This window comes from Cyprinus carpio, chromosome A13 (genome assembly GCF_018340385.1).
Source record: "Cyprinus carpio isolate SPL01 chromosome A13, ASM1834038v1, whole genome shotgun sequence".
NCBI classification, from domain to species: Eukaryota; Metazoa; Chordata; class Actinopteri; order Cypriniformes; family Cyprinidae; genus Cyprinus; species Cyprinus carpio.
Genome location: NC_056584.1, coordinates 10,154,300 through 10,166,202, shown reverse-complemented (window position 1 = coordinate 10,166,202; position 11,903 = coordinate 10,154,300). Strand labels below are relative to the sequence as shown.

At 39.0% G+C, this 11,903-nt stretch overlaps 2 protein-coding genes across 8 annotated transcripts in view; one reads left to right on the top strand and one right to left on the bottom strand.

Moving 5' to 3' along the window:
* Positions 1-290: 290 nt before the first annotated feature.
* LOC109058106 (kyphoscoliosis peptidase-like) lies at positions 291-6,121 on the bottom strand. Of its 2 annotated transcripts, none has more exons than XM_042768718.1 (7): positions 6,015-6,121; positions 5,233-5,831; positions 4,847-4,961; positions 4,456-4,573; positions 4,143-4,334; positions 3,634-3,824; positions 291-2,438 (listed from the first exon to the last, which is right to left on the bottom strand). In XM_042768718.1, exons 1-7 carry the CDS (start codon positions 6,034-6,036, stop codon positions 1,111-1,113), a joined length of 2,565 nt encoding a protein of 854 aa, XP_042624652.1. In that variant the 5' UTR covers positions 6,037-6,121; the 3' UTR covers positions 291-1,110. The 2 variants fall into 2 exon arrangements, with proteins under 2 accessions (XP_042624652.1, XP_042624653.1); XM_042768719.1 differs by having other exon boundaries at positions 5,233-5,801; positions 6,015-6,119.
* A 1,640-nt stretch (positions 6,122-7,761) lies between these two features.
* LOC109045573 (sodium bicarbonate transporter-like protein 11) overlaps positions 7,762-11,903 on the top strand; it is a 57,249-nt gene continuing 53,107 nt past the window's right edge. Inside the window, exon 1 of one of the 6 annotated variants that reach the window (XM_042768715.1) lies at positions 7,762-8,050. In XM_042768715.1, the coding sequence (XP_042624649.1) occupies positions 7,990-8,050 (61 nt within the window). In that variant the 5' untranslated portion in view covers positions 7,762-7,989. The remainder of the gene's footprint in view (positions 8,051-11,903) is intronic. The other 5 variants (XM_042768707.1, XM_042768714.1, XM_042768710.1 and 2 more) reach the window with 5 other exon arrangements.

Genomic DNA, 11,903 nt, shown 5'->3' with positions numbered 1-11,903 from the left:
CTCATAGTGGAGTTAAGAGAGATTTTGACACTTGCTGCATGTACCTGTCTGCATTTGAAAAGTAGGATGAACATTTGTTTAGAGTAAAACCTTTTTTTTTTTAATGCATGCATTCCCTGGGAATCAAACCCATGACCTTGGTATTGCTAGAGCATCATGCAGCACCATGTTTGGGCTACATTGAAAGTGGCAGTTGTTTGGTCATCTCTGTCTTTTGATCACTGCCAGGGACTGATGTGTAGAATGGACGGTAATGTTCCCTTCAGTTGCACACACACTGAGGCCAGAGAGACCTTTAATCTGGTAGTCACTTTATGTCCCTGATACTTGCAGTTCCTAAGAACAGTCGAGGATACAGACTCTTTGTGTCAACATGCAAATATAACACTCACACATGTACACACACACATACATACAGTGACATAAATGTCATTAAGAAACAGCTTATTTCAAAAATGAGTGGATATTATCACACTTTGACCTGGATATGTTTCTTACATATGTTTTTGTCCTGTTCTTTCCTTCTTTTTTAGGCTATGTTCACAATGCAAGACAAAGTGCCCAGTTCCTGTTAAAATTAACCAGCTCAAATTAATATTACACTACACGTACAATGTTATTACACAACTTTTTTTTTTTCCTATTTGAATATATTTTAAAATTTAATTTATTAGTGTAATGGCATAGCTTAATTTTCAGCAGCCATTATTGCAGCTTTCAGTCTCACAAGATCCTTCAGAATTCATTCTGAAAGATCAGTTGTGATTTTTTTTTTTTTCAGGATTTTGTAATGAATAGAAAGTACAGTTTAATGCATTTGATTAATCTGATTTGCATTAGATTAATGATTTAATGCAAACATATTCATCATTATTTTCTTCTTTCAGGCATAAAACTAATTGAATATTTTAATTAAAAATAATAAATTGAAAGATTTGTACTCTATTTTACAAAGTTTGTCTTATGTTATTTTATTTTGTTTTAAATATGTTTTCATATCTCTACAAAATATTATTAGTTAATTTATACATTTTTTGCAGTGTTGGTAAACAACATTGAACTGCAGTGTGAACATAGCCCTTTTGTCCTCTAGACAAAAGTCTGTTCTGTTCACAGTTCATTCTTCAGGTTAAGGACATCAAAGGTCATTAAAACATGCATGTCATTGCTTTCTTTAGTGACTGCAGCGAGCTTGAGTTGTGTGGCATTTCCAGTGACAGCCTCACCTTCCCAAACTCTGCTCTTATTCAGCTTCAGATCCGTCCGTTTCTCTCCCACGACACACACTCTTTGCACACCTGGTACCCGCACTCGAAAACTCACTGAACTCTGGGGAGCCAGCACACCTGTGCGGGGCTCCAGCAGCACACACCCTCTTCCCCATGCTGAATACACACATGGAAACGGGTCTCCGGTCTTTTCACACACACTCCTGATTATAAAGTCACACAGTGACATATAGTCCTGCTGAGGGGGTTTGCGTCCATAAATACCAAGACGATAGACTCCCGCTCTGGGAGCATGCACACTCACGGTTACCTTACTTGTATCTGTAAATGTCAAGAGTACATATCGGGACAGAGGAAAATGAGCCTGCTCATGCAGCTCTGTGCAGAGTGTCGCATGTATTTGCAGGTCTGGTGAAGCGCAGTGAAAGGTAATGTTGCACCGGCCTTGGGGTGCATTCACTATTGCCCCTGTGTGGCTGAAATGGGACAGTCCGGCTTCTTGAGAACGCAACCCAGGCCCACACCACGGGCCCAAGTCTGGAGGATACAATGCGTTTGGGTTCAGTTCTCGGTTTTGATAGTGCAGCAGGTAGTTCCCGGCATTTTGAAAAGTCCCACTTCCACTGTCGTAATCTTGCACGAATATAGACAGCCGGTAAAATCCTTTGTACGGGCACATGACGTTACACACCAGCTGCTCTGCTGTGATTTGTGACGCAAGGCACCGTTTGGCTGCAGTGGCGTCAAGCTCATGGTGCGTGAGCTCGCACACCATCATCAGAGGTCTTGATGTGTGTAGGATCACCTTGCACTCACCTCCCTCACCCACCTCTATGGCCTCTTCTCCTGCGATGCTGCAACCCTTGACACCTAGTGCTGATGCCCCTGCTGCTAGGCCCCAATTCAGGTAGGGGTTATTAGGCAGGGCCTGCCTCTTCTGGATACTCGGGCACTCCAGTTCAAGAGAGCAAATCCACCGCAGAACACCAGGTTCACCCTCTCGCCGGGCAAACAGCTTCACTTCATAGGCCCCAGGCTCTGGGGGCAGTAATCGCAACTTCATCCCTTGACGAGTCACTGACATGAGACCACAGGAGCTGTCAACCTCCTCCTGCTTTAGAGCTCCTGTCTGGGGATCCCGCTGCCTCATCTCATACGAAAAGGTCATCAGTCTAGAGGAGCTCACGGACACAATTGCTTCTCCGTCGTCTGCGGAAAACAAATTTTGACACATCTACAAAATGTTACAGTAATATTTAGCCTACGTTCACACTGGAAAATTCTGGCAGTGACAACAATATGTAAATAAGGAAGTAAAATCCTTAAATATATGCATGGAGGACCACTCCTGAAATTACAATAGTTGACATAGTAATAACAATCCTATTTTTGGGGGGGCTTCTGGTGAAAGTAAACAAAAAATATGCATGCTTATTAGAATTTCACACTGAAGTGGCCAATCTTACTCACTTTAAGATATTACTGATATACCTGGGATATTATGTGGATCTCTGTGACAGCACGACTCTCCATTAATGGTAAAATAAAACAGCTATTGGCTGCTGTCAGATTCTTTGTTTAGCCAATCAGAACGCATTCGAGCCTGGCAGAAATTTAAAACGGTTTTGGAGAGTGCTAAATCAGTGTTCGCAATTTTTCCTCTGTTAACAGTGGATTACACAGACAAATGCCCAAAAATGAGTACAGAAAAGGGGCCCGACACAATCACGATTTCTCCCAATGGGACAGGAAAGCAATTTGTACTGCCCCTCCCTGGAACGCAATTACAATTTCTGGGGGCTCATGCTAATATACTTTACAGGGGTAAACCCTGGTGGTTGTTTCTGCATTGCACTGCAATACTTTTCATTGGTTTTCAATGTAGGCATATTACACCAAAGTGTTTGCAAGGTGTCTTGCTGCAGTTTACTGTGTCTCATGGATGAGTGTTCAGTTTTAAAGAAGTTTACCTTTAAAAACCCATCTCAAGACCCTGTGATTTCCAGGAGTGATACTGCATTTAGTTTCAGTGTGCATGCATCTATTCATTGCCCAAAGGGTACCAGTAGAGGCTTTGTTAAGCTTTCTTCCTAGTTTCACTAATGTTTACACTAACTTAATAATCTTGCCTGCATATTCTGCAGTGCATGCTTTATCCAGTATTCAGGAAGTTTTAGTTAATATAACTTTTTTTCCCATGAGACAGTCTAATCTCTGCAGCAAACGGTCTAATCTGTTTTCTCAGAGCTTCTCAACATGAGCTGATGCCAGCAGCAGCCTATTATCTCATTACAGTGTGAAAGACTGTGTGTGCTTCACTAATCTTCCCTTGAGTTTGTGCATCTTTCTATTTTGCATATGTGCAGTTGTGTCACTAGTGTATGTTTTGTGTGTGTATGTATACCTGTGATTGTTTTGTACTGTTTGGGTTGTGTCAGGGTCAATCCAAACTGATAAAATGCTGAGGTCTTCAAGGGTCTTGTTTCAAACTCTTCTATGGAGATGGGAGTGGTAAGAAGTTGCCAGATCTGGTCATCAGGGAAATGTGAGTTTATGAACTCACTAGGTTCAGTCAGGAAATAAAAGTCATCATACCTGAAACAGACACAGACACAACTCTTTCATTCTTGGATATTTCTCTTCATGGGTAGTGTAATACAAAATTATGCTAACTGATGGCTTCAACAGCTACATATACCATCAATTAATGACATTATAGTCAATTAAATATAAAAACAGTTTCTCTAGAATGGATAAATGAATGCTTGGTATTTATTTTCTCCCAGAAACCCAACCAAAGTATATTGTATTTGTTGTAGTATGTAAGAACTACTCATGATATGTGTGTATATTGTATGCAGTATGTGTGTACTGTATGATATGAATAACTGACAATAATCTGAGGAGCCTGACCTCTTCACAAATGTTTTGCGTTTCATATCCACAGTGCCAGCGCCCCAGCAAGCATCAAGCAGCCACCACTGACCCCCCACGAAGACAGCATTCCAATCATGATCGGAACGCTTCTCAGCTAAACTGTGCCCAGCCTGGTATCCAATGCCTTTGCTGTACCCGCTCACCTCCACACACTCAATGCCCACTTCCCTAGAGAAAGTGAGAAAGTTCAGAGTCACATTCTACTGGCATGATGTGTGTGTGTGTGTGTGTGTGTGTATATATATATATATATATATATATATATACACACACACTTGTGGGCATTTACCTGCACATCTCCACACACAGTCTGGAGTATCCACTACATACACCCTTTCCTGTCCTGATGACCTCATCAGAAGAGCAAATCTTCTGAGAAAGACCAAGGTATCCCTCCAAATCATACTCTAAGCACACAAACACATAAGACAATTTGCCAGAACACACTGAATTGTGACATTCTGTAAAAGTCTTTTGACTTAATAATTAAAAATAATTTGTGTAGAAACATTAGCTAGTAAATTTCACAAACAATAATATTTTCTTGTAAGTAACACACTGAATTGTGACATTCTGAAGTAGAAAAACTTAATATTTTCTTGTAAAACATACTCCAATACTCTTTGTTTTATTGAAAATGTTATTTCTTACAGTGGATGCATTTTTGCATGTGCAATTACCAATATTATGACACAGCCAGATCCATATGGCCCTGAGTTTTTCCACATCATTTCTGCCCCCCTCAGTGACTGCACGAGCAATCTTCCGAGCATCAAATACTTCCTGCTCCCTCAACTGAAAAACACATGTTCATGCCTAAATCTATTGTTTATAACAGGGGTGTCCAATCTTGCTCTTGGAGGGCCACTGTCCTGAAGAATTTAGCTCCGGTCCCACTTAAACACACCTGAAGTTTTCAGAATCACTAGAATCTACCTGGCAGGTATTTTGCGACAAGTAGGAGCCGAACTCTGCAGAACATTGATCCTCCAGGACCATGATTGGACAAACCTGGTTTATAAGAACATACAAACAAATACTTGTGTGTTTGTGTGTTGTCTGTTACCTCTCTTCCTTTTTGGATTGAGAATGTGTCTACTTTGTTGAAAATATCAGTGCTGGAGAACAGCAATTTTCTGGGTTTCCTCTGAGAGGAGGAGACTGCAGGTAGATAAGGTTTCCCAGACTGTGTGCCAGGGCTGGCAACTGAGAGGGCTTTCACAATCTCTTCTTGGCTCTTTTTCACAGTGCTTCTCTTTCTTACATTCACTGACTTCGCCGCACTCTCAGCGGACAGTTGGCGCTTTGTACTCGGCCGTTGTTCCTCACATAACTTCCCTTCATAGTTCTTTAACCATGCCTTATGTGAAACCACATTTTCTTGTATTGGTACAGTGGTTAATGGCTTTGGGTCATTTTTCTCCACTGAAGGTGAACCTCCTCGATGGCTCTTAATAGTCAAACAGATTTTAGTGCTGTTCTCATCCTTCATGCTGGTCTGTTGGATTTCAGATACATTCTGAAGTTTGTATTTCACCACACCATTTTCAACTTTCAAATCAAAGTTTTGTTTATGCGTGTCACTGTTTGAATCTGTGACAGTTTCTTCTGGTTGGCGGCCTCGGTTGCTGTTTTCTGTCGTGATTGGTTGTTGATCAGTTTGAGCTCATCAGTACAGATGAGAGGAAAAGAAAACATCTGAACTAAAATTTACATCATCCTGCTTGTTATATCACTTTAAACTCAGAAACCAACATCTGACATAGTTCATACTTCAAACTTTAATCTCGTCTTAGTTTCAAAACACTCCAAAATACATTTAAAATGCAATAAGATGGAAAATCTTACCTTTTGCAGCTGTGACACTCATACCTTCTGTCACTTCTAGTAGTGTTGGTAGTAGCAGGTTTATATTATGTCTTGGTTTCTATTGCAGGGGTCTGTATATATCTATTTTCTCCCTGTGTCCACCCCTATGAAAGGATAGTGTGCTAAAAATACACCTGGACTTATCATGACAGCCAATGAGCTCAAAGATACAAGAGAGGGGGAGAGAAAGAAGGGCATTTGATGTTGGCACGGAGGGTGAAGAAGGTTGTGGTTGATAACTGATAAATTTATTAGCTAACAAACATGCATAAACAAGTTTATCTTGACCTTGTTAAGAGTATTAAAGAGTTTGCTTGAATGTTTAGTCTGCTTAGCAAAAAAAATAAAGTGGGATGAGCACACACACAAATTCATAACAATAATTCATCACAATAATCATCATCTCCTTCAGTGCCTGTCCTAAACTTGTTAACCCTGTTCTCCAAATTACTGTCCTTCAGTAAATAAAATCACTGATATGGAAATTGTAGCTGACCTTAGTGGATACTGTCGCTATGCAGGAAAACAAAGCAGTTTTTATTTCCATACATAGAGACCCTTCCTCTGAAAACATCCTCATTGGCTCGGGCTCCATGTCAGACAGTCTGTCGGGGGCCCTCAAGGGTCTTCTTACATACCCCCTCTAGCAGGCTGAATTACCCCTGACCAATTACCCATCGGCAGTGTGCCAGAATAGCAATTACTACATTTGTGTGTTTATTTATGAAGTTCTTCCCTCCAGGTTTTGGAATAAAACTTGCATAAGTTTTCCTGTTTCTGGTTTGTATAATGTTAACATGAAGACTTTTCTATGTACATGCAGCCTTGTAGATAACATGAGGACATGAGGTTACCCTTCTCAACCTAACACAAAAACATGAGGACATGAGGTGACGGTCTTTCTCCTTCTCAAGATGTGATAAAAAAGAAGTACTAAAGGTAGCCTTGAACTGTACACATAAGAAACATTTATGAGTCATAGTATGTTCTGTCTCCAACACTCTTAAAAATAAAGGTTCTTTATTGGCTTCTATGGTTCCATGAAGAACCTTTACCATCCATGCAACCTTTCCGTTCCACAAAAGGTCCTTTACAGCAGATGAAGGTTCTTTAGACTATTAAAATGTTCTTTGCACTAGGAAAATTTGTTTTAAGAACCGTTCACTGAAAGTGACAGAACATAAAAGACCAATGGTTCTCAATCACCGACCTGGCCTTCACAGTGGATGTCTCCCTTATCTACCACACCTGATTCAACTCATCAGCTCATTAGCAGAGGCTCCACGAACTGACCTGGGTGAATCAGATAAGAGAGACAAATGTCCAGTGCTTTGATACTCAAGGTTCAGTAGTAGCTACTGAGTACTGTAACACAGTGTTCTCTTCTAAAGTTCTCAAAACTAAACTGAATAAAAAAATCCAAAATTCACAGTCACTCGCAATTTACACAGAAAGGATTTTAAAAAATCTTACTGCTGCAGGGTCCTCCGAATCGCACAGAGAGCACGTGTGTCGCGTTCTCTGCGCGCTCTCTAGTGGGGAACCTTTCCCTCATACTAGTTTTAATTTATACATGTTAGTTATAAGTCCGCTGTAAATTAATTGAAAATATATATTCTTAAACAGGACGGGAAACTGTTTTCCCCCTCTAAAATTCACACAGTAATGATATAGGTGGTCCATCAGTGCTGGCCAGTCGCACTGGTATGCTGGAGCGTGATTGGTCCAGATTCAGGAGCTTTTGTTCGCGTGCTGCACCTCTTGCGCTCGCGCTGTCATGCACACCTGCTGAACACTCGCGCGCAAGGCTAATATGCCCGTCTGTGTTTCACACTCAAGAGAAAAGAGAACAACTTGACCAGTTAGTCTGGATATAAAGATAAACTAACTCTCAGAAAAGCTTCCCCTGGATGTGATTTCAAACATTAAAAGGTGTACCAAACTGAAAGACATCATGAAGACGGATAAAGACTGTGAAGACATGAGGGGAGTGACTGTCAACCGCTTTGCTGAAGGTAAGGATGTTTGTATCGAAACGGGCAAGGTGAGGAACTTTATAAACGGAATATTTAAGGAAATATGCTTGTGTAAGAGGTTTCATGTTTGTTATTATGGTAAACCTGAAATTCTTGCTGAATGTCTCACGCTTTGCGTGTGTGAATATACTAAAACAACAAATGTTTGTTTTCCAATGATACTCTTGAACCAGATGACATTTCTAGACAAACCTACCAAACATTACCATGGCAACCATATATTTGTACTGTAAGGTCATAATAAATTGATATCGAAAGAACACACACACACACACACACATATATATATATATATATATATATATATATATATATATCTGTGTCAAACTGTGTTTCCATCCACTCTTTTTATATATATATATATATATATATGTGTGTTTGTATGTATTTGTACATATATGTACATATAATTAAATATGTTATGTTTATATTCATATTTATATTACTGTAAAATCTCAATAATTATAACTATGTTATTGTGTTATGGTTACCATGGTTATTTATTAAAGGGATATAGCGTTTTCCAAAAATCCAAACACTAGCCTTCATTATCACTGCCACAGTCCCATTATCTAGAGACAAGGCCAAAGTTAGACTTCAAAAGAGATAACTATGCCCAATCTAATTGGTTTTGTTTATAATTATATATTAATTATATTATGATGTTAAATATAATACAAATATGTTAATATATATCTTAATATGCTGTATGTGCAGTTATTTGGACATGCACCGCAGAAGGTCTTTCCTTAAAAAGATATTTCTGCAAAACTCAGAAATCTGATCTGATCTTATCTTTTTCTTTTTTTTTGGGGGGGGGGGGGGTGAACAGTGAACAGTCATAAATAATTTCTTGATAAATGAAAAATGTGTATGAACAATGATTTTGTATCAGCATAATTACCTTCATGATTAAGCTGTATTTTCTGTTCCCTATCAAGACTGATACAACAAAGAAAGGATGAGTGTCCCAATAGCTTGCTACACAATAGAGCTGCACATAAGCTGCCTGGGCTCATACTCTTAGGTTAATGAGGGAAGCAAGGACTGCTGGATAAAGATTCATTTTTTTATTCTGCTGTCTTTCAGCTGTTAGTCTCACAAAGTCAAAAGCTATCAGGCTGTCTGACCAAAGAGGATACCATGTTTATTAACCTATACAAAACATTTAGAAAAGTCTCTTTTTAAAGCATCATTGCACACCCATAAGAATCAGCATCCACCGCAGCTGTGGTGCCCTTAATAATAGACATGTAGACATAACATGCTTTCTCCCACATATTCTCTTGTCCTTGGAGCTGATGAAGTACTGCAAGTGTGAGGTAACTCTGAATTTTTGTTGCACTCTTCATTATTATATCGTTCTTAGGTTGTGAATTCAATAGATCTTGTGGCAGACTGTATTAAAGATTGCTCAATTTTTCAGATTTGTTCTAGCATGTCAAGATATTAAAATTATAAATTTGTTGTTTTCTTCATCCCAAATCTCAGTGTGAATGCACGTGCATGCCCTCTCACAAGCATGTGCACATGCGCTCACACAGACACACAGAGTCTCACTGATACATTTCTAACATTAGGTGAGGGTCCAGGGGAAGGAAGCTCCACCCTTTGTTGTTCACTCAGTTTGACTGTTGGCTCTTCCTGGAGATACAATACAACTCTGTGTTCTTGAGTGAGTGTGTGTGTGTGTGTGTGTGTGTGTGTGTGTGTGTGTCTGTAAAGCAAACCCAAAAACTCCTGGTGTTTGCATGGCTCGACCTTAATGCTTGTATTAAATAAATAATTTTAAACTTTGAATAAATATATTTAATCGTGCAACTGAATTTGGCCTCTAACAATAACCATTTTGACATCATTTTGTAGGGCATAATAATATTTTAATAGGCTGAATTCCAGTGTGAATGGAAAGTGGATTGAGATCCACTGAGAATGAAAAGTGAACTCAATCTCTTGGTTTATATTTCAGTTTAAAGTCAGCATGAAATGAAAATTCACTTAATCTTATTTTTGTAAATTAACCTTAATGATCTTATTGTGTGCAATTAATCTATATGTTTATTTTTTTTTCACTGACTTAGTAATTCTTCATTAAAATGCCATAACTGGATCTTCCAGTGAAACAACAAACTTCTCTTTGTTGTTGTATACCTGATTTCTCCAATCATTTAGTTCTCTTAAAAATTGCCGCTTTCACACAATCGACCTCAAACTCAAATTTAGATCCGCCTTCTTCCAATCAAGTATAGATGTATGTCCCGCCTTACAGTTTTCTTTTTCGATAATCCATTTCACTTGGATATATGTCACAATATGGAGAAAAAGATTGTCGCTAATTATGTTTCATAAATTGAAGTAAAACAGCAGGATTCAACATTCACACACACACACACACACACACACAAAAAAAAAAAAAAAAAACACACAAAAGAAAGAAAGAAAGTGTCTGTCTGCATGATAATAAGATAAATATCATAATAAACATATTTTTAACAAAAATATAGAGTACATCACAGAAAACCAAACATACAGTATATGTTTGCAAGCCATATATATATATATATATATTTTTTTTTTTTTTTTCAGTTGTCAGCCCTACCTGTGCTGCAAAAACACCCTCTATTTCCACATGCAAGTTAACTGTATAATTTTGGATCACTATGTAGTTGATCACATATTTTTGATGTCTTGTCTCATTTTGCTACTACTTGGAATGAACTAAAACTGTTTTGGGAATAAATTATTAGATTTACTTCTCTGAAAACCAATTACTTGTATTTGTGGTGTGAATAGGTAGTTCAAATAGGTACTGTAGCTTCAAGTTTTACAGTCAGCAGTCACTACCCATAAATCTACAATACCCATTGTTTGTCCAGAAAAACAACAAAACATTTCCTGTGAAGCTTATGATCTGACTATCACAGTCAAACACAGATAGGAAGTGAGGTCTAGGGCACACAAGTGAAAGCACAAAGTATTCATCAAATGTGTGTGTGCTTATGAGATGGCTCCAAAGAGTCATTGTGTAAGGTAGGTGTGTAGACCTCTTACAGTCGCACAGGGCACTAGGTGGCAGTGCGTCACCCAAAACACTCTTTGATTTTGTGGTAGGGATCTCTTTCTGTTGGCCAATGCACATTGCGTCCCTAATCTAGCCCAAATATTTTGTGGTTGAGTGTGTTTTTTCTGGCACCTCTGGACAACTCTGCTGAACTCAAGGACAATAGCAAGGTCAGAGATTGACCTCACTCTGTGTACCCACAGCATCCTGTGCCCACATCAGAATTTAACCCTCTACACCCCACACACACCATGTCTCTTTTAAATTATGTGGACTATGATGATTGTGAGGTATGATATTTCAGTAGTGTTGTTACATTGAATGAATGGACACGTAGGTGGCCGAATCAAACACTTTGCATGTCATACTGTGAGAGGTACTCGGTCTGACATAACGGAATAGTTTAAAGAGCAGTGCATCACAATACAGTCTGGGGTTTACACAAGAGCTGTGTTAACATTACAGCCTCCCCATGTCCCCCCCACACACACACATATATGTACACACAGGCCTCTACAAACTCTTTTACATGCTGCCAGCAGGTGTGTTTTGTGGAAAGAGCCTTTGATGGCGACAAAATGGAGGGAGGAGAGAGGGGTACTACACTTTTTATGATTATTGTGAGGGCTGAAATAAAAAACAGATCCCCCCATATCCCCCACCCCCTCAACAGAGAAATAAAACAAACAGACTTGGAATGATGAGTCATTACCACGCTTGCTAAAAATTACTCAAACATTCTGTTCTTCTTCTTCACCATTGTCTTCTGCT